Genomic DNA, 19,627 nt, shown 5'->3' on the forward strand with positions numbered 1-19,627 from the left:
TCTAAAAGTTAGTTTAGTTGTGTCATGAAAACTTTTAAACAGTGATATTATACGTCTGTCGTCCCACGTATTATAAAAGCCGTATAACTTCTACTATACATATCACTTTCACATCTATCAATATCAGGAAAGTTAAATTAGTGCACCATAAACAGATCATATAAAACATTATAACATAGAAAAATTAGGGTTGATGAGTTGATGGTGAGTGGTAAAGGATAAATTTGATGTTTCATGTGACCCAAGTTCGATGTCAGCCCCGAACATTTAGTTTCGGTGGCATGGGGGGTGATAGGAGATTAGGTGAGTATGATTCACTAGTTGGATTTTTGATTTCTTAAACTACACGAGTTTTATCTCCCTGCACCGTCGTGCATTCAAGCGAGTGTTCATGGGCGCTGACCTTAAGTAAGGGTTTTTGTTCAATTGAAATGCGAGTGTATAAGTATCCCGATGTGATGATTTAGTCAGCGGTCAATTTAAAGAATTCGTCGGCCTTTCGAAAGAACATATGTGTCTCCTCTCTTTAAGTTGGGCCTTAGTTTTGATTCAACAGCCCAGCCCAATCAATCAATCAATCAATCAATCAATCTTCTATCAAAACCCTAACATCACACACTCACTCCGAATTTCACCTTCTCCGATCAATCAACCGCCGGAGAATCTCCACCATGACGTCATCAGACCAAACAGTCCTTCAGTTCCTTCCATTATCCACCTCCTTATCCGCCAAGGTTCATCCTCTCGTCATCTTCAACATCTGCGACTGTTTTGTACGGCGTCCGGACCAAGCGGAACGAGTCATCGGAACGCTTCTCGGATCCGTACTTCCGGACGGCACTGTTGATGTCCGTAACTCGTACGTCGTGCCGCACAACGAGTCTTCTGATCAGGTCAGGGTTTGTTTGGTTAATATGTTATTGTTGTTGAATAGAGATTGCGTTGATGATGATTTAATAGTGATTTGTGATATTGATAGGTGGCTTTGGATATAGATTATCATCATAATATGTTGTCGTCTCACCAGAAGGTTAATCCCAAAGAAGTTATTGTTGGCTGGTAATTTTATTATTCTAATATATGCTGCCGAATTGCATAATTGTGTTGAATTATATGGTTACATGTAGTTGATATCAGCTGGTTGAATTATGTTCATGTAGGGTTTATTGAGCTGAGCCCGGTTTGTTTTGATTTACAAGAGCATGCTTGGCTCATTTCGAGCTCTTCTTGACGCTCGTTAGTTGGTTTTTCAAGTTTCAGCTTGGCTTGTTTTATTATCCAATAATTTAAACTATATATTTTAAATCATTTTCATATGCTGTGAGAAAAACCTTAATGGGCCTAAGCTCAGCTCAAGCTCGTGTGTAGTACTTTAACGGTCATCACTCCAAGCATTGACAGATAACAATGGTGGGTCGCATTAAAGAAGGTTGGGCTGCATGGAGGTTGATGGTTTCGATTAGTTAATTGTTGATTAAGTCATTATGGTTAGTAGTGTTAGTTTACTTTAAAGTAGTTTGAGTATTCTTATATGTAAGTTTTTCTTTATTTTATTAAAAGGCATTTGCTTAAAACATGATATGAATAAAGCAAATTGTCATAAACTGTCGCGTGTCTTCTAATTTTCATCTGTAACTTAACAAGTGGTATCAGTGACTGTTTCAACTCAACCATGTACGTCTCTATCTTTTAAGCTATCCCCACTAGCTTCCTGCTACTCAGGCCTTTTTTGGCTTGCCAAGGCGAGTTGAATAGCTTGATACTTGGCTAGTGTGGTTTGGAAGGTCAGGTCAGAAGAGTACATGGTTGAGTCAGAACGAACCGACTCTGATATTATTGATATGTTACAACAGAATTATAGAAGACAAACGAAAGTTTATGTTTTGTTTAACTCATGTCATGCTTTAAACTAATACACTCAGGCTACATAAGTGTAGCCTTACAAATTGAAAAACTCAAACTGCTTCATGTTAGATTTAATGATTAACGAAAGGAAGACAGAAACTCTTCATCTCCATGCAGCTCACTCATCTCTGGTGCAGCTCACATTCGAGATTTGTTGACGCATAGGGGGATATAAAAACACTAGAATAATTGTATATGACCTAGGCATTTCTGTTTTCAGTACATTGAATGTGTTTCATTCAATCCATTTATGTAAACTATTGATTAATTTCAACCAGTTGATATATTATATTTATATCAAACTTGCCATAGGTTTTCAACTGGATTTGGTGTCACGGGTGGGAGTGCTCTTATTCATGAGTTTTATTCTAGAGAAGTTGCAAATCCCGTTCATCTGACAGTTGACACAGGATTCACAAATGGGGAGGCTTCCATTAAAGCTTTCGTCTCTGTTAACTTGTCGTTGGGTGATCAACAACTTGCAGCTCAGTTTCAGGAAATACCTCTTGATCTGCGTATGGTTGAAGCTGAACGTGTCGGATGTAAGCACTATAACTTATAAAACATCACTCTTCTAGTAAATAATTATCTAAACATGGTGATGATTAAACCAAAATATGGCATTTATGCATGTAGTTGACGTTCTGAAGACCACAGCAGTTGACAAACTTCCGACTGATATGGAAGGAATGGAAGCCACAATGGAACGTTTGCTAGCGTTAATAGACGATACCTACAAATATGTTGATGATGTTGTGGTGAGATCAAATGGTTTATTCTGTATTTTATCATTACAAGAGTTTAAATATGTATTTATTGGTTTCAGGAAGGACGTGTGGCACCAGATAACACGATTGGAAGGTTTATATCAGATAGTATAGCCTCTATTCCAAAGATATCACCACCTGCATTTGATAAGCTTGTGAATGATAGTCTACAGGTAATGAAATTGAAACAAATTACTCAGTTTTGGTTTTGGAATGATAATAAAATAAGCGAGTGGTTGAATGTTATTATGTTATGGTGCAGGACCAATTGTTGTTACTATACTTGTCAAGCATTACAAGAATCCAACTCAGTTTAGCAGAGAAATTGAACACTGCTGCTCAGATCCTGTAAACCATATATTGTCTTCGTTTTCCTGCCGAAAAGTTTTTTTGATCCGTTGAATTTGTGAAATCTGCGAGGTTGGTTTTGTTAGGAAATATTTGTAATGTGGTTTTGGACATGTAAACTGCCAGATTATTTGTTGCAATTGATGTTTACTAAATTTGATTTTGAATTTTATTTTAGAATCACTTTTAATGGTATGAAAAAGAGAGATGAACTTACTATAAAAGATAAATTGACTAATTAAACAATTACTTGAATGACTAGTTTCAAAAAAAGAAGCTACAAATAATTTCTCAATATTCACACTCAACCGATTCTGATACAATGAATTGAAGATCATCTTGCAACATTTTGACGGACATGTTAGTAAGTTCTTAACAATTAAAGCGGCAAAAATGATTGGGCTCTTTTGAGGCACACCCCTTTGCATTGTGAATACGATCCGGTTACCAAAATCTCTAACATAGAATCAAAGTTTGAGCGAGGAATTTTGTTGAATACTTAGCGATCAAGCTACCATTGATGGTGTGTGTGATTGTAAAAAACGAATGTCATCTACGGAATATGGAACCTCGGGTTAATATATTTACCTCAAAAAGAATATCAAGTAGCCCACCTATATCAAGAACATGTTTCATAGTTATATCTATTAGTGGAACTTGTAAAATTTGGAGAGAGAGATTTTAAAATTGAATTCTTTGGGATTAACCAAAGTACCCTCTTTTATATATCTAACTATCTATATAAATGCCTACCATAAAATCCTATGTGTCGCCCTCACATCGCTCCCCCGTTCCTCTCGAGTCACCAGATTGCTTAATTTTAAAATAAAGTCTTCTCATGCTTTCTTTCCAAATTTATGGGTTTATCATATAACCTAAAAAAATTAATATTTGAATATAATAAATATTAAAAGGTTAACGTAAAATACTAATTACTAAACAATAATTTAAAATATAACAGAAGTAGAACTAGATATCTCACAAATTTCATATCTATTTTATTCAAATACTATAAAATAATATTCAAATACTTTTAACTTTATATACTTTATCCATCATTCAAAAAAACTATGCCATATAATTAATTAATAAAAAAATAAAACTAGATATCTCACAAATTTCAATTACAAATTAAACAGATTATAAGAACAGGAATTAACGTTAATACGTACATTCATGGAGATATATTCTCATATACATGTTATTTATTTATATAATTATTATCATAATAATAATAATAATAACAATATAATATATAATTATATTTCTATATTATTCAATCTATACCCAATTTTATAAGGATTTACATATCAAATAAATATTTTTAAACTAATGTCTACCATAAAATCCTATGTGTCACCCTCACATCGTTCCCCCATCCCTCTCGAGTCACCAGATTGCTTGATTTCAAAATAAAGCCTTCTCATACTTTCTTTCCAAATTCGTGGGTTTATCATATAACCTAAAAAAATTAATATTTGAATATAATATCTAACTATCTATATAATTGCTTACCATAAAATCCTAGGTGTCACTCTCAAGTTGCTCCCCCCATTTTTTAGAGCCACCAGATTGCTTGATTTCTAAATAAAGTTTTCTCATGCATTTGACCCGAATTAGTGGGTATGAATCTTACCAAACCCGGATAGTCTTTAAATGGTTTATAACATCTCATTTATTTGTGAAACTTTTTCATAAACAAACAATAATTTTTACGGGTCATGGGTCTCATCAAACCCGGATAACCCTTAAACGGGTTATAACATCTCATTTATTTGTGAAATAACCCCTTAATCATCAAAGAATAATTTTCACGTGTTATAGGTCTTACCAAACCCTAATAGCCCTTAAATGGGTTATAAAATCTCATTTATTGGTAAACACTTTCATCGTTAAATCCTAATTTAATTTATCTCTTTTACATGTTCTCTGTTGCTTGTCTATCATCTCATTCGCCGGTTAACTTCCAATACTACCCACCATCGTCAACTACATCAACGTCCTCTTTTTCAGTAGACAAATATTTGTGTTCATGTTTGTTCATTTAAAAAAAATCAACATGCCCGTGTTCGTTTATATTGTTCGTTAAAAAACTAAAAAACATACACTCTCAATTGAAAAAACTCAAACGCTAAAAAATATAACAACAAACTAATATATATGTATTAACTTAAAACAAAACTATGTTAAAAGATAAAATAAATTATCATAAAATAGCAAAACGATTAAAAACAAAATTTTGAATAAACTCCCGTAACACAGGAGGATCAAACTAGTTTATTAATATTTTTCAACTCTTGGTTATTGTACATTGACTCTTTGTAAAGCTATTGAGTTTCTACGGAGTTTGAGCAATATTATGAAATGTGAATCTCAATTTCGTAGGCTCACTTAAGTCTCAACTCTCAACTCAGTGGCTTATAAAACTGAAGTCTTTGGGCTTTTGATAAGTATTGATTCGTCTAAGCCCAAAACTCTAGGTTTTTCATATATATTTTTATATGGGGCTTTATAATTACCCTTTATATTTTTACCAGTATATGTTAACGACATTGGGTTGGTGAAGAGGTAGGTCCCAGCAGAGCCCAGTTGGACCCGCAGGACTCACCTTGAAGAGAGACGTCTGCGCAGAAACCAACTGGATCCGCATGACCCACCATGCTCAGAGACGTGACGTCCTTACGCGCAGTACGCAAGCTGTTCCCGCAGGAAATGCCTCCCAATGGTGAAGTACTCCGCCTGTTCCCGCAGCTGCGGATACAAGCCATCAGGTAAGGCCACCCGCGCAGCAAGGCTACACGCACAAGGCACTTAGCTCTCAATAATTCAGTTGTCACCTGAAGGAATGAGCAAAGCCGGGAACAATCCCGCACAAAGGCGGGAGGGGGAATACTCCCGCCCAAATAAGCCAGTCCGTATGATACGGGAAGATCTTTTGTACTGTACCTGACGAGGTATGGGCAAAAGATCTGACCAAAGATACGACAGCTCATTGACAACAGTATGGCGAGCAGCATGCTCTTGTACTGTATGTCACTATTAGCCGCTGCCTACTCACCAACTCCTGTCATACCACGTGCATAGCCGGCAGTTGGTGGAAAAGGAATAGTACACAGCAAGCCTGGTCACTGTCAGCCGCTGCCTACCCACCAACTACCAGCATGGCACGTGCGTAGACCACAGTTGGTAGTACAGGAATACTATTCCGCCGGCTATACCTTCTTGGAAACCTACCTTCGGCTATAAATACCCCAAATGGTATGATCATCTCATCTTATCATATACTATCTTGTATCTTATATATTATACCTGATATCTGCTCTAGCAATCTCTTAATATATACTTATATTCAAGAGCAATCTAGTCTGATTCTCACGCCGGAGGGTGGTCACAAAGAGGAACCCCCCCTTCTCAGTGACGAGCTCACGGTGTCTGTTTTGCAGGTTATCAGAAGAACCATCTTTGCCGGATCTAACCCCTCGTGGGAAACATCTATTTAACCCCCAGATTATCCGTAATCTGCCCGAGGTCCATTAGTGTTTCTTCATTGGCGCCATCCGTGCATAAAAGCTAGAACTTCATTTCTTTTCAGTTTTTTCAAACTTCTGGAAAGATGGTTAAAGAAACTCCGGTAACCACAACCCCAGCTACTGGGGGGAATACCGGCGACTACACAGTTTTTACGAACACTACCTCGGTTACCAAAGCCGGGGAAAGTGCAGTAAATTTTACGAACACTACCCCAGTTACCCAAGCTGGGGCAAGTGCAGTAAATAATCGCTCACTGGGATTCACTGATACCCGGTTAGAAAGAGAACGAACGAGGCTCCCCCGCCAAACACTCGATGAAGTTAAAGCGTGGGCGGAAGCACGTCAAAAAGAATTCCAAGCCGAGTTGGATGAACGCTTACGTTCACTCCAACAGCCTGAGGAATTCGAAGAATACTTTGACGATGATTCGGAGGAATCCGATAGCGACGCAAACCCTCGTCATAGGGCGAAAGGGAAGCGTAAGGAAACGGACTCCCAACCGAGAAGGCATTTTGGAGAAACCTTCAAACCAAAAAACACGGGTGGAAACCCACGTGACTTCTCCAAAACATTCAGACCAACTGTGGCAAATGCGGGAACGTCCAAATTTGCAAGGGACATTGCGGAAGCAATCGCCCCGAAAAGTGCCAAACAGATGTCCAACATCGGCACTTACGATGGTATATCTGATCCAGACGATCATTTAAACAGATTCATAGCGGGGGCAACCGTCAGTAATTGGACGGAACCTACGTGGTGTTAAATGTTCCAAATGACGCTAGAGCGTGGTTCGATCGTCTACCGGTCAACCACATCTACGACTGGGCAGACTTCCAACAGAAGTTTAGCCAACACTTCAGCCAACAAAGAAAGTATACCGAAGAGCAATGGACAATCCTCAAATGCATTCGAGAGGAAGATGAATCTTTGCCAGACTTCATCACTTGCTTCAACTCAAAGAAGCTAAGTCTGGGTAATATCAGCGAAGATCTTGTTCGCGCTGCTTTCATCCAGGGCGCGAACGACCCAGAGCTCATCCGCACCTTAACGGGTAAAGATGGCATGCCATCCACATGGGATGCCATCATGACAGCAGCTAAACGCTTTGCGAAAACGGAGAAGCAACTGGGTAGAGATCTCCTCCAGAGCACAAACCTCTACACCCAGAAAACAAGAGAAGACAACGTCCTTACCGCCCGACTAAACAAAAAGCGGAAGCTAGGCATTTGGCAGTCAAGGGTAAACTTTGACACCTCATCTGGCTTGCAACATCGGTTAGACGGAAGGGATAACGTACAGTCGAACCAGAACTCCAGATGGACGCCACTCACCAAAAGCGTCACCGAGATATTCGCCACTGAGGAGCTCCCATGGCCAAAGGCTCCAATAATCCGACATCGTCATAATGCTGATCGGAGCAAATACTGTGACTTTCACAGGACAAAAGGCCACAACACTGAAGAATGCACAGACGTAAAGGACATGGTCGAAGCATTTGTCAGAGATGGGACGCTCGCGCACCTCGTGGCGCAATGAACGCTGAGCAGGCTGATGCGTGTAGAACCCCAGTTGGGGAAAACACGAATAAAATTGCAGCTTCAATGTTGGAGACTACATACTGCGTAAACAACGAGATCCCGAACCAGGTGCATATCGGCTCGATGGCACTCCCATCCCAACAACATGGAAGGGAGCTCAATTACACAGTTTGCACGTAGATCAATTCCAAATTTGTAAAGGCCCAGAGCCACTTCTAATGGAAATGATTCTCCTTAGAACATCGACGCTGATGGTTTTACATTTATACTTTATGAACTTTCCACACGAATATGCCGGTCTTCACCGCATACATAAGTGTGAAAGTCGTTGCGTGGGGAAGGCGGCAAAACCCGCATAAACCCAAAAAACGGCAAACCTTCACGCAGGTCAGTTAAAGGTAAAAGTTCAGTCATCCCACTAAATGAAAGTGCCGGTCTATCCGCACGAATCATGATAGAGGAAACTGAACACTAACCTATTAACAACCGCGCGTCGAACGGTTAATTTATTCAAAACTGATGCCGGTTTTCACCGCATAATTACGTGGAAAGTCGTTGCGTGGGGAAGGCGGCAAAACCCGCATAAACCCAAAAAAACGGCAAACCTTCACGCAGGTAAGTTAAAGGTAAAGTTCAGTCATCCCACTAAATGAAAGTGCCGGTCCTAACCGCACGAATCATGATAGAGGAAACTGAACACTAACCTATTAACAACCGCGCGTCGAACGGTTAATTTACTCAACGCTGATATGCCGGTTTTCACCGCATAATTACGTGGAAAGTCGTTGCGTGGGGAAGGCGGCAAAACCCGCATAAACCCAAAAAACGGGAAACCTTCACGCAGGTAAGTTAAAGGTAAAGTTCAGTCATCCCACTAAATGAAAGTGCCGGTCCTAACCGCACGAATCATGATAGAGGAAACTGAACACTAACCTATTAACAACCGCGCGTCGAACGGTTAATTTACTCAACACTGATATGCCGGTTTTCACCGCATAATTACGTGGAAAGTCGTTGCGTGGGGAAGGCGGCAAAACCCGCATAAACCCAAAAAACGGCAAACCTTCACGCAGGTAAGTTAAAGGTAAAGTTCAGTCATCCCACTAAATGAAAGTGCCGGTCCTAACCGCACGAATCATGATGGAGGAAACTGAACACTAACCTATTAACAACCGCACGTCGAACGGTTAATTTACTCAACACTGATATGCCGGTTTTCACCGCATAATTACGTGGAAAGTCGTTGCGTGGGGAAGGCGACAAAACCCGCATAAACCCAAAAAACGGCAAACCTTCACGCAGGTCAGTCATAGGTAAACTTTGGTTATCCAACTAAATGAAAGTGCCGGTCCTAACCGCACAAATCATGAGAGGAAACCGAACCTATTGACAACCGCGCGCCGAACGGTTAACTTATTCAAAATACTTTAGAAAATTTCTAACAGGATGAGGAAAACCTCCACGCAGGTTAGACGTAGGTAAAGTTTAGCCATCCTACTAAGTGCAAGTGACGGTCCTACCCGCACAATCACGAAAGAGGAAGCAAAACTTCAACCTATTATCTACCACGTTCAAAGGTTAACTTATTCTTAACACTTAGAAGATTTCTAAAAAGATGAGGAAAACCTCCACGTAGGTCGGATATAGGTAAAGTTTAGCCACCCTAAGTGCAAGTGACGGTCCTACCCGCACAATCACGAAGGAGGAAGCAAAACTTCAACCTATTATCTACCACGTTCAAAGGTTAACTTATACTAAACACTTGGAAAATTGCTAATTTAAACTAAAGTATGCATGAGCAAGTCATATAACGTTTATAAAGCAAGTCATCCAGTGAAAATAGCGGTCTTACCCGCACAAAGATTTATATTTCATAATATTCATTACAAGAATGGCCGGGTAACTACCCGCCTACAAGAATATAAATCTATACAAGCTAAACCTATCCTAACAGTGGGAAGGGATCTTCAGGATCAAGCTTCAGGACCACTACCACTTGGACCAGCACCATCAGTAGAGCGTGGCGGTTCAAGGAAAACTTTAAGGATAGCTAGCCCATCATCAGCAGCAGCAACTTCGTTCACCTTCTCCACCACCGGATGCGGGAAGGCGGCATACTGATTCACTGCTTGGTCATAAACAGCTTCAGTATTCACATCATACAAAGGGAAGTTGGAAGGCGGGATGCCTTTCTCAACGAACCCTAGACCAAGCAGGAAGCCGGCCTTTTCCCCATCCTCATGAGAAGCGTTGAGGGCTGCGCTCATGGCATCGTCGTATGATGTGTCCGTGAAGACTCGATGCACAACCTACAAAAAAAAAATATACAAGTATCAAAACCTTTTCTATTTACAAAGTAAAGCGTGAAGACATTATGAAGTTAAGCTTACCTGAGACAACGCTTCTCGAAGAAGCCATTCCTTGGCAACCAGAGCCTCTTGGAGGGCGGCTTGAGCTTGGTTACGGGCGCGTTCGGCTTCACTTTTATTGAGGTTGGCAAGCAACACTTCCTTTGCAGCAGCCTCTTCAACGTCCTTTAGCTTCCGCTCAATGTGGTCAAGCACGCCCCTCTGGTCCAAGATCTCTTGGAGCTTCTTGGCGTCTTCCATCGCCAAGGCATCATGAGCCTGTTGGAGCGCCTCTAGTTTGGCTTTAAGCTCCTCATTCTCGAGGCGTAAAGGCTCAGCAACAGCTTCAGCCTTGGTGGCCCTCTCGGTTGCGTTCCGCGCAGTTTCCTTAGCCAGCCGAAGCTGTTCGTTAACAGCTTGGGCAGCCTTGGAACGGGCCTCGAGCCGGGCCTGAACTTCAACCTCGAGGGCCTTGAAGGCCTTCTCCTTTTCCGCAGCCACTGCGGTAAGCCTCCTATTCTCCTCCCGGACAGCCCGCGCCTGAGCTACTTCTTGGATGCGAGCTGCTTTTAACTTGTCGTTTTCACGACAAAGCAGCTCGACGCGCGGCTGCATCCGGGCCAGGAGAACCCGAAGCTCATTGGTTAGCCTATCCTCCTGGTAGCTAGCAATGGCTTCCCCCAACGCACCACTGGGAGCTGCGTGACGAGCCCAATCCACGCACTGCACAGGCGTGCGAAGGGTTGTTCCTAGGCGGATGTTCCATCGTGGAACATACACTTCATTGGAATCCGACACTGCAAAAAACAAAAGGCAGTTAGGAAAAGATGATATAAAAAAAAGGCCAAAAGAACCCTACGCACCTGTAGGGTCGACAACAGGCCGATAGCCGCCAAACCCATCACCTGAACCCAAGAGAAATCCATCCAAGAGGTCAGGCAGATGGGAAGGAGGCAGAGGTTGGCGAGAAGCCCCGAGCATACCTGAAGGGTCGGCCGTAACTGCCGACGTCGGAGGAGGCATAGAGGCCGCCGCGGTAGAAACCAACGGAGGTGAACTCACCGGAGGTGAACTCACAACCGTGGTCGCCGCTGCGGAAGTACCCGCAGAAATAGTCACCGCCGGCTCAGTGAAAGATTCAGTAAATATGGCACTGACAGCCGGCGGTGATGTCATCACAGTTGGAACAGTTGGCTTAACTGGGTGAGCAACTGAACCAACCGAAGCAGGCGCAGCCGCCTGGGTCGTCGCCTCAGGTAGGCTGACCAAGCCTACCGTCATGGGTCCGGAGGTACTCCTCCCCGCTCCACCCTGGAATGCGGTAGCATCCACGCCTGCACAAGGAAGATAAGTATTAATGATGGAAAGCTACGAAGTTAAAAATAAAGGAAGTTTGTACTTACGGGTTTTCTTGAGCCTAAAAGTGCGGACAGGCGGGGACGAACCAGATGGAGCCGGCCTCTTTACGCCGCTCACCGTCGTCATCCTGGGCTCTCCGGAGGTGACAGTCGCAGCCTCCGGAGCAGTGGTCCTATCACCACCCGGGTTCCCCGCCACCTCCTCGCTCTCGGTCTCTGAATCAGACCGAGGCACCGGATCGGCAGTGGAGGCCACCTTCGCCTTCCCCTTCCCGCCGGCAGCCTTCTTCTTCCGCACCAACGGAGGACCATCTGCGGATTCCTCATCAGAACACAAGATTAGAGGAATTCCAGCAGAGGTTTCAGCATTGAGGGGTCGAGGGTTGAATAACGCCTTACCTGGCCGCCTGGCGCTCAGGATCTCGTGGCCTGGCGGGTAGACCTCCACGAACCGATCCGCCGTCTGTTCAAGGATGGGCAACTCGTTCTCATCTAGATCACGAGTACCCATCCGAGCGGGACTATCAGCCTCCCGCGGATACAGGAGCGACTGCAAGTCGTTCCCCTCTGAAATAAACAGGAAAGAAGTTAGAAGAGATTTTAAATCAACAAAAAGAAATGAAGCATACCGTAATGGACAGAGTTCAAACCGTATTCAAGGAGGATCGGGATCTTTTGCGCCTCCGCATCCTTCCACACCCGGCTCATCCCGAGCATCACCATCCCGGACTCCGCAAAGCGGTAAACCGGAGATTGGACTCGGGATATCTTCGAGAACCATTCCGCCTCCTGGTAGTTGGAGGCGTGAAGGCTGGGGAGTGCTTGCCCATTCTTGAACTTCATGGCAAGGGGGATGGCGCGAGCGGAGATATAAAAGAACTCCCGCTTCCATGAACGAAGACTGCGCTCGGTTGCGCAAATCTTCAAACCCTTGATCCGGGTTATCAGAGTATACCACCCCTGGATGCACCTCCAAGAGTAGAAGGTCATCAGGCGGTCGACGAATGGCTCAACTCCCAGAATTCGGCACACCCACTCGAAGTGGCGAATCTTTGCGATCGCCATCGGGTGTACCTCGGTCAAGTGTACACCGTGCCTCTCCAGAACACGGTACACAAACTTCGTCAAGGGAACCTAAGATTCCCATAGACAAAGAATGCGGCATATACCCCGATCTTGCCTCTGGGGGCATCATACACCGTCTGATGAGGTTCAGGAAACTCAGGCTCGAAAGACTCGAGCATGAACTTCCTGACGATGTACTGATATAGATCGACAGGCAGAGCACACTGGCACTCGCCAGCAGTACTCTTGTCATCGGCGTACACCCCAGCCTCCTGGGCTGTAGCCTCGAGATCGTGAGAAGACATCTTGCAGGTATGAAAGAAGAGAACGATTTCAAGAGAATGCTCGACTGAAAAGGTGAGTATTCGCCGGAAATCGTTTTGAAGATGAAGAGAAAAGTGAAAGTGTGGATTACAAAGGACCCTCTCCCCCTTTATATACTAATCGCAATTAATGCGATGATTTAATGCGGAAGAGAGAGAAATCGCAGGTGCAATGAAACTATGACACGTGGCAAAAAGCAAGCTGGCAACAGCTGTTGAAAGGACGCGTGCCATTAATTTCGCGGCCACGCGCCCAAAAAATTGCGCCCACGCGCCTGAAAAAGCGTCTGGAATGACCATGTACTGTCACGTCACCATAACTTCCTGCACGTCTAGACACAGTCAGAAGAAACCTTCGCACGACGTTTCAACAGTTTGGACTGTTCTTATCCTTTCACCAACTCTTCGAATTTCAAAAATTCAAAAAGATTCAAAAGTAAGCGGGAAAATACCCCTTACCTTGGCAACCAAGTAACTGTAAGACAGGTGCGAGTACAGTGTTAAGGCAAAACCCTTCACATACTTAGCACCTGCAGGGAATTGAAGCCAAGAATACCTCGGCGACCAAGTAAATATAAGACGGGTGCGGGTATAGTGTTAAGGCAAAACCCTTCACATACTTAGCACCCGCAGGGAATTGACGCCAGGAATACCTTGGCAACCAAGTAACTATAAGACGGGTGCGGGTACAGTGTCAAGGCAAAACCCTTCATATACTTAGCACCTGCAGGGAATTGACGCCAGGAATACCTTGGAAGTAAAGTAACCGTAAGACGAGTGCAGGTACAGTGTCAAGGCAAAACCCTTCACATACCTAGCGCTCCGCAGGGAATTGAAACCAAGAAGGATCTTCTGGGCAATGCTTGCGGAAACGGGAATAACATCCCCGCATAGCGGGAACGTCGAGAACTACATTGTTTGAAGCTCCAGGATGGAATTGGTGGTTTTAACATAATTGATCACTATGTTCAAAACTACCAAAACCTCATGGAGAATCCACACAAGTGGGACTCAACGCTCCTGACTTGCGAGGAGGTTACAGACCTACCCACATCATACCCAAAGATCAAGCAGGAAAGTCGGGAATTTCTGCAAGTGACATAAGGACTTCCGCGGGAAGAATCCCCATGGAAAACCTTAAAACTAAACCCTTTTCAAAACCCTTTGCTTAAGTCCAAAAGTTCACCTCACTTTATTAAACATTCATGAGAAGACATTGGACTGGGGGGACTTGAAGAGGTAGGTCCCAGCAGAGCCCAGTTGGACCCGCAGGACTCACCTTGAAGAGAGACGTCTGCACAGAAACCAACTGGATCCGCAGGACCCACCATGCTCAGAGACGTGACGTCCTTACGCGCAGTACGCAAGCTGTTCCCGCAGGAAATGCCTCCCAATGGTGAAGTACTCCGCCTGTTCCCGCAGCTGCGGATACAAGCCATCAGGGAAGGCCACCCGCGCAGCAAGGCTACACGCACAAGGCACTTAGCTCTCAATAATTCAGTTGTCACCTGAAGGAATGAGCAAAGCCAGGAACAATCCCGCACAAAGGCGGGAGGGGGAATAATCCCGCCCAAATAAGCCAGTCCGTATGATACGGGAAGATCTTTTGTACTGTACCTGACGAGGTATGAGCAAAAGATCTGACCAAAGATACGACAGCTCATTGACAACAGTATGGCGAGCAGCATGCTCTTGTACTGTATGTCACTATTAGCCGCTGCCTACTCACCAACTCATGTCATACCACGTGCATAGCCGGCAGTTGGTGGAAAAGGAATAGTACACAGCAGGCCTGGTCACTGTCAGCCGCTGCCTACCCACCAACTACCAGCATGGCACGTGCGTAGGCCACAGTTGGTAGAACAGGAATACTATTCAGCCGGCTATACCTTCTTGGAAACCTACCTTCGGCTATAAATACCCCAAATGGTATGATCATCTCATCTTATCATATAATATCTTGTATCTTACTTATTATACCTGATATCTGCTCTAGCAATCTCTTAATATATACTTATATTCAAGAGCAATCTAGTCTGATTCTCACGCCGGAGGGTGGTCACAAGGAGGAACCCCCCCTTCTCAGTGACGAGCTCACGGTGTCTGTTTTGCAGGTTATCAGAAGAACCATCTTTGCCGGATCTAACCCCTCGTGGGAAACATCTATTTAACCCCCAGATTATCCGTAATCTGCCCGAGGTCCATTAGTGTTTCTTCAGTTGGGTTAAATAAGATTGGCTCAAAATTATAATTTGGTTGTGTCACTACTAATTATCACATATTAGATTCATCAGTTAATAATAACTTATTATAAAGTAGTAGATAGAGGAGCATTAGCAGGAACAACAAGAGTAGTAGGAACATGTTAGATGATAAACTTATTATTCTCTATGGTTGTAAAAAGCCTCACTAAGCGTTAATTAATCCCAGTTAATCTCGATTAATCCCACTTAGTTTCAATTAATTCCGATTAATCGTTAGTCCTTATCCTGTCGCCCGACTAGCACCTAGCGATTACTACATCATATTTACTTACTTCATATATCGTAATATCGGTAAAACTTATATAATTTGTTGACTTAAAACATAAATCTTATATTATTAAATTATTATCAAACATAATATACCAAACGAGAGATTTTTAGACCACAAAAGGTGGAGATTTTGGACGGTTGAGAATACCCGATCCGCACATGCCAAAATCCAGCCACACCTTTAAAAGACTATTCATTCAAGATCTCCTCAAATCTAAATAATCCTTATATACATATCTACAAGAGTCTGAAAAAAATATAAAATAGAACCTTTAACATCAAATATTCTCCAAAGGTATTGTATAACCTGTTGGCCCAGACGGATCAAACAAACTTATCAAATAAACTAACACGAGATATTGGGGTGACAACCCTCGACTTTTTTCATATAATCAAACGAACATACCAAACGAACTTCACGAACTTATCAAACGTACATGGAGATGAGACTCCTTGACTCTCTTTCTTAACTCTCTCTCATAAAACTAATAAACTAGACCCTATATATAGACTCACTAAACTTGCTCTCAAAGACATACCTTTTCTAAACCTACCACAATTCAAATAACTAAATAAATATAACACAATAAACCATTAACTTTATTAATATTCAAGATTAATCCTTCATAACATGATCGCTCGTGCCATCCTACATATTCTAAAGCAAGATAGGGTCGTTTCGTAGGATTCGTTTATTTTCTTTAAACACCTTGACGGTCAACTTATTAAGAGACCTGTTTATTACGGGATTTTAGCAAAATCCTAGCCGTTTAAAATGGTTAGAAAACTCATGTTGGGCTACGGATAATTTTCATATGAATGTGAAAAAAAAGTGTTGTTACGTAAACGTCACGTAGACAGGAGTTGTTCCATCTTCACACTCACTTAGGCATGTAATAGTCATGTGAATGTGAGCCCGTAGAAGATGAGGTTATGACCTAACCCCGTTTTAACCCGTTAGTGTGCTTAACCTAATCCACAATTTACCAGGTATGGTTAGGGTTAGATCTAATCGGTTTGGTTTGTTAGGATAAATTTAAACAATTTTGGGTCGATTAGTTAACCAAATAATGAAACCCTCACGCAAGAGGCTAAAAAAATTTGAAAAGATTATCATTGAACTTTTGACAAATATTGATCCTTTCAAGCTCAAACATGAGGTTTATCAACATAATCTTCATTTCTATCATTCTACGTGCTACTATTATTAATATTGTTATTTAGATAGTTATTATACTCATTAATTCATATTGTTCGTGAGTATTTGTTTGATTAATAAACACATAATTGACAATTAATAGTATAATGTATACAACTGTTAGAACCACCAGTGTGATAGCTAGAAGACAAACCTATTTGGACTATTATGTTACTTCATCTACGGATAAACCTTAGACAACTTGTTCATAAATCTTGCTTATATCAAACACATTGTATCCAAAAAAATAAAGGATTTGGACGGTGGAGACGGGAGCATTCCCCACATGCCAAAATCTAGCCACACCTTTAAAGACTCCATCCTGGATCTCCTCGCTCGGATCTAAATAGTCTCTTATGAACACCATCGGGCATCATATATATACTCAAAGCAGTCTCTAAGATTTTAGGTGTCCAAGACAAGTACTAAAAAAACCCTTACAGATAATTTATCTCATAAAAAAACCAAGTGATTGTAGCGATAAACAAATGCAAAACAAAGTTAGAAAATAAACAACACAAAGTTAAACTTATCAAGAGTCTCTCATAGGATTTTTTAAAGTAAGAGTTGTATCAATTCTTCATAATTGATATTATCTAATATATCATTCTCGATAGCTATCGTTGTCAATCCTTTAAGTCTTCTTACACATTTTCAATGCAAGTACAACTTTAACAAACTTAATTTGAAAAGCTTTTTTACGCAGATGCTACTATTACTATAATAGTCAAAAGATTCGATATGCAATTGGTGCATTAGGAAAAAGAAAGGACTTGCTTAAAGTATTTTAAGACATCGGTAGGTTTGATAATATCACTATGTAACATATTTTTAAGCAACTTTAGCTCCATATATAGTTTATACGCATAAATATATGAACCCTCTTCAAACTTCAGTGCATCCTCAAGAAGTATACAACACGACTTAAGCTCTTTGTCTTCAAAATTAGTCAAGTTAGCAGGAAACAAAATAACAAATAATTTTTCATTACTTTAGTATCGTTCAAATCTTGTTTCAAGAGAATCACTCGCATGCTCAACAATATATAAAAAGTACCTCCTCGGATGAAAATAAAACTTCGTGGTCACGTGAATTCTTATCAAACTACTTTTTTTTACAAATTGGATGCCTCTAAGGGAATACCGAATCAGTACCCATTTCAATGGCAATATCCTTAGCTTGGTCAATCAATTTAGATAACTCAATTTCTCTAAATTTCTTGAAGAGTTCAATCAAGTTGTTCACTTCTTATTCAATAAATAACATCATCAAGAAGCATATCATCCGGTTGTAACTTTTTGCTCACTGTATTCACCATGTGTAGTAAATAGTAATGTAGTATATTTATCAAATGACAATTTAGATCTACAAAATTTTTAACTCCTTGATGTTTTTCTTTCTTGCTTGATTTATTGTCATAAACTTAACCGCGCATATCATCAATAACAAGACCAAGAGACTTAATTCCTCGTGTGTAACATCAAAGAGTCGTTTTCCGCTAGTATCTTCAACATACAAGTAAAAAACCTAAGAATGATTCCTCAAACCTAATAGAAGTAGAGGAAAAAGATACGTAGCTCGTTATCTAATACATTTGCTCTTGGTGACTTGTATCCAACATGCAATCAGGTATGATAGAGTAATAGTTTTAGTAAGAAATTTCGAAAGTGCAATAATCCTCAATAGAACTTGCTTTCAACAATTGTTTTCATTTATAAATTGCACGTCCGCTATGCTATAAATTGTTTCGTTACATTTCAATCTTTAGCGTGTTTCAAACAAAGTTGTCATATTCTTATGGTAACATTTTGCCAACTAGAAAACCCATCACTATCCAGATGGTCTTTCGGATCTCATTTTCCAAAAAGATTACAACAAAAACAAATGACTCTGTCAAACTCTTTCGGATATATGAGTCATTCTTCATCACATTTCTCCTTATATTGTAAAGCTCCGATATATAAAAATGCATGAAACTGTCTAGCTAACTTTTCCTTAGGACCCTTTTTGATAGTAAGATCATTCATGTTGGGGCTAGGACCATCCCAATTACTTGAATCAAATGTATCAATAGGATTAACATTAGCACCATCATCATTAACATCTTTAATATTTATAGCTTCAATATTAGCAACATCTACATTAGTATCTTCAACATTTGTATTTTCATGATTAGCACCATTAACACCATCAATATCAGTATCCACTATATTTTTTACTTTGAGACAAACCTTCTTGAGGCTTTCTTAAAAAAAAAGTTATACCTATTTAGAGATTCAGAGGAACCGTTGATTTGTACAATTGATCATCGTACTTGGTTGAAAAATCAGTGGCACGAAGCTAATGTGCAAGACTTTGTTGCTTCTTAATTTGCTTTTCTCTTCTTTTGTTTTTGGCAAGGCATTATTTTATGAAAATACATACAAATTTATCTTTCTTGTTGTCTAGCAATCTATTTCTATAAATAAGAATAATATAAATCATACAATCAATCAAGAATCAATAGACCGGCGTCAAGAAACAAGAACGAATAATTCAATAGAAGCATTATAAACATGTCAATTGATTCAATAATATAACAATTCAAATTTTCAAACATTTGATTGATCAATGATTCAATATATAAACAAATACCAATACAATAGATTCAATATATAATCAAGAATGCGATTGAATGATTGTTTAAATATTTAAAATTGAATTGTGGTAGGA

At 41.0% G+C, this 19,627-nt stretch overlaps 1 protein-coding gene across 1 annotated transcript; it reads left to right on the top strand.

Annotated features, from left to right (window-relative positions):
• The first annotated feature begins 585 nt into the window (after positions 1 to 585).
• LOC143581521 (eukaryotic translation initiation factor 3 subunit F-like) lies at positions 586 to 3,176 on the top strand. Its single transcript, XM_077064287.1, has 6 exons — positions 586 to 893; positions 980 to 1,059; positions 2,218 to 2,447; positions 2,542 to 2,663; positions 2,732 to 2,845; positions 2,935 to 3,176. The coding sequence occupies exons 1-6, from the start codon at positions 672 to 674 to the stop codon at positions 3,022 to 3,024; spliced, it is 858 nt and encodes a 285-aa protein (XP_076920402.1). The 5' UTR covers positions 586 to 671; the 3' UTR covers positions 3,025 to 3,176.
• Positions 3,177 to 19,627: the final 16,451 nt, after the last annotated feature.

Source organism: Bidens hawaiensis, unplaced genomic scaffold (assembly GCF_021521415.1).
Source record: "Bidens hawaiensis isolate Kalapana, Puna unplaced genomic scaffold, B.hawaiensis_p1.1 tig00031087_1, whole genome shotgun sequence".
Classification (NCBI taxonomy): Eukaryota; Viridiplantae; Streptophyta; class Magnoliopsida; order Asterales; family Asteraceae; genus Bidens; species Bidens hawaiensis.

Coding starts and splice junctions, on each gene's coding strand:
- LOC143581521 (XM_077064287.1), top strand. CDS start 672: ATGACGTCATCAGACCAAACAGTCCTTCAGTTCCTTCCATTATCCACC. Junction 1,060..2,217: donor AAAGAAGTTATTGTTGGCTG/GTAATTTTATTA, acceptor AACTTGCCATAG/GTTTTCAACTGGATTTGGTG. Junction 2,846..2,934: donor TTGTGAATGATAGTCTACAG/GTAATGAAATTG, acceptor GTTATGGTGCAG/GACCAATTGTTGTTACTATA.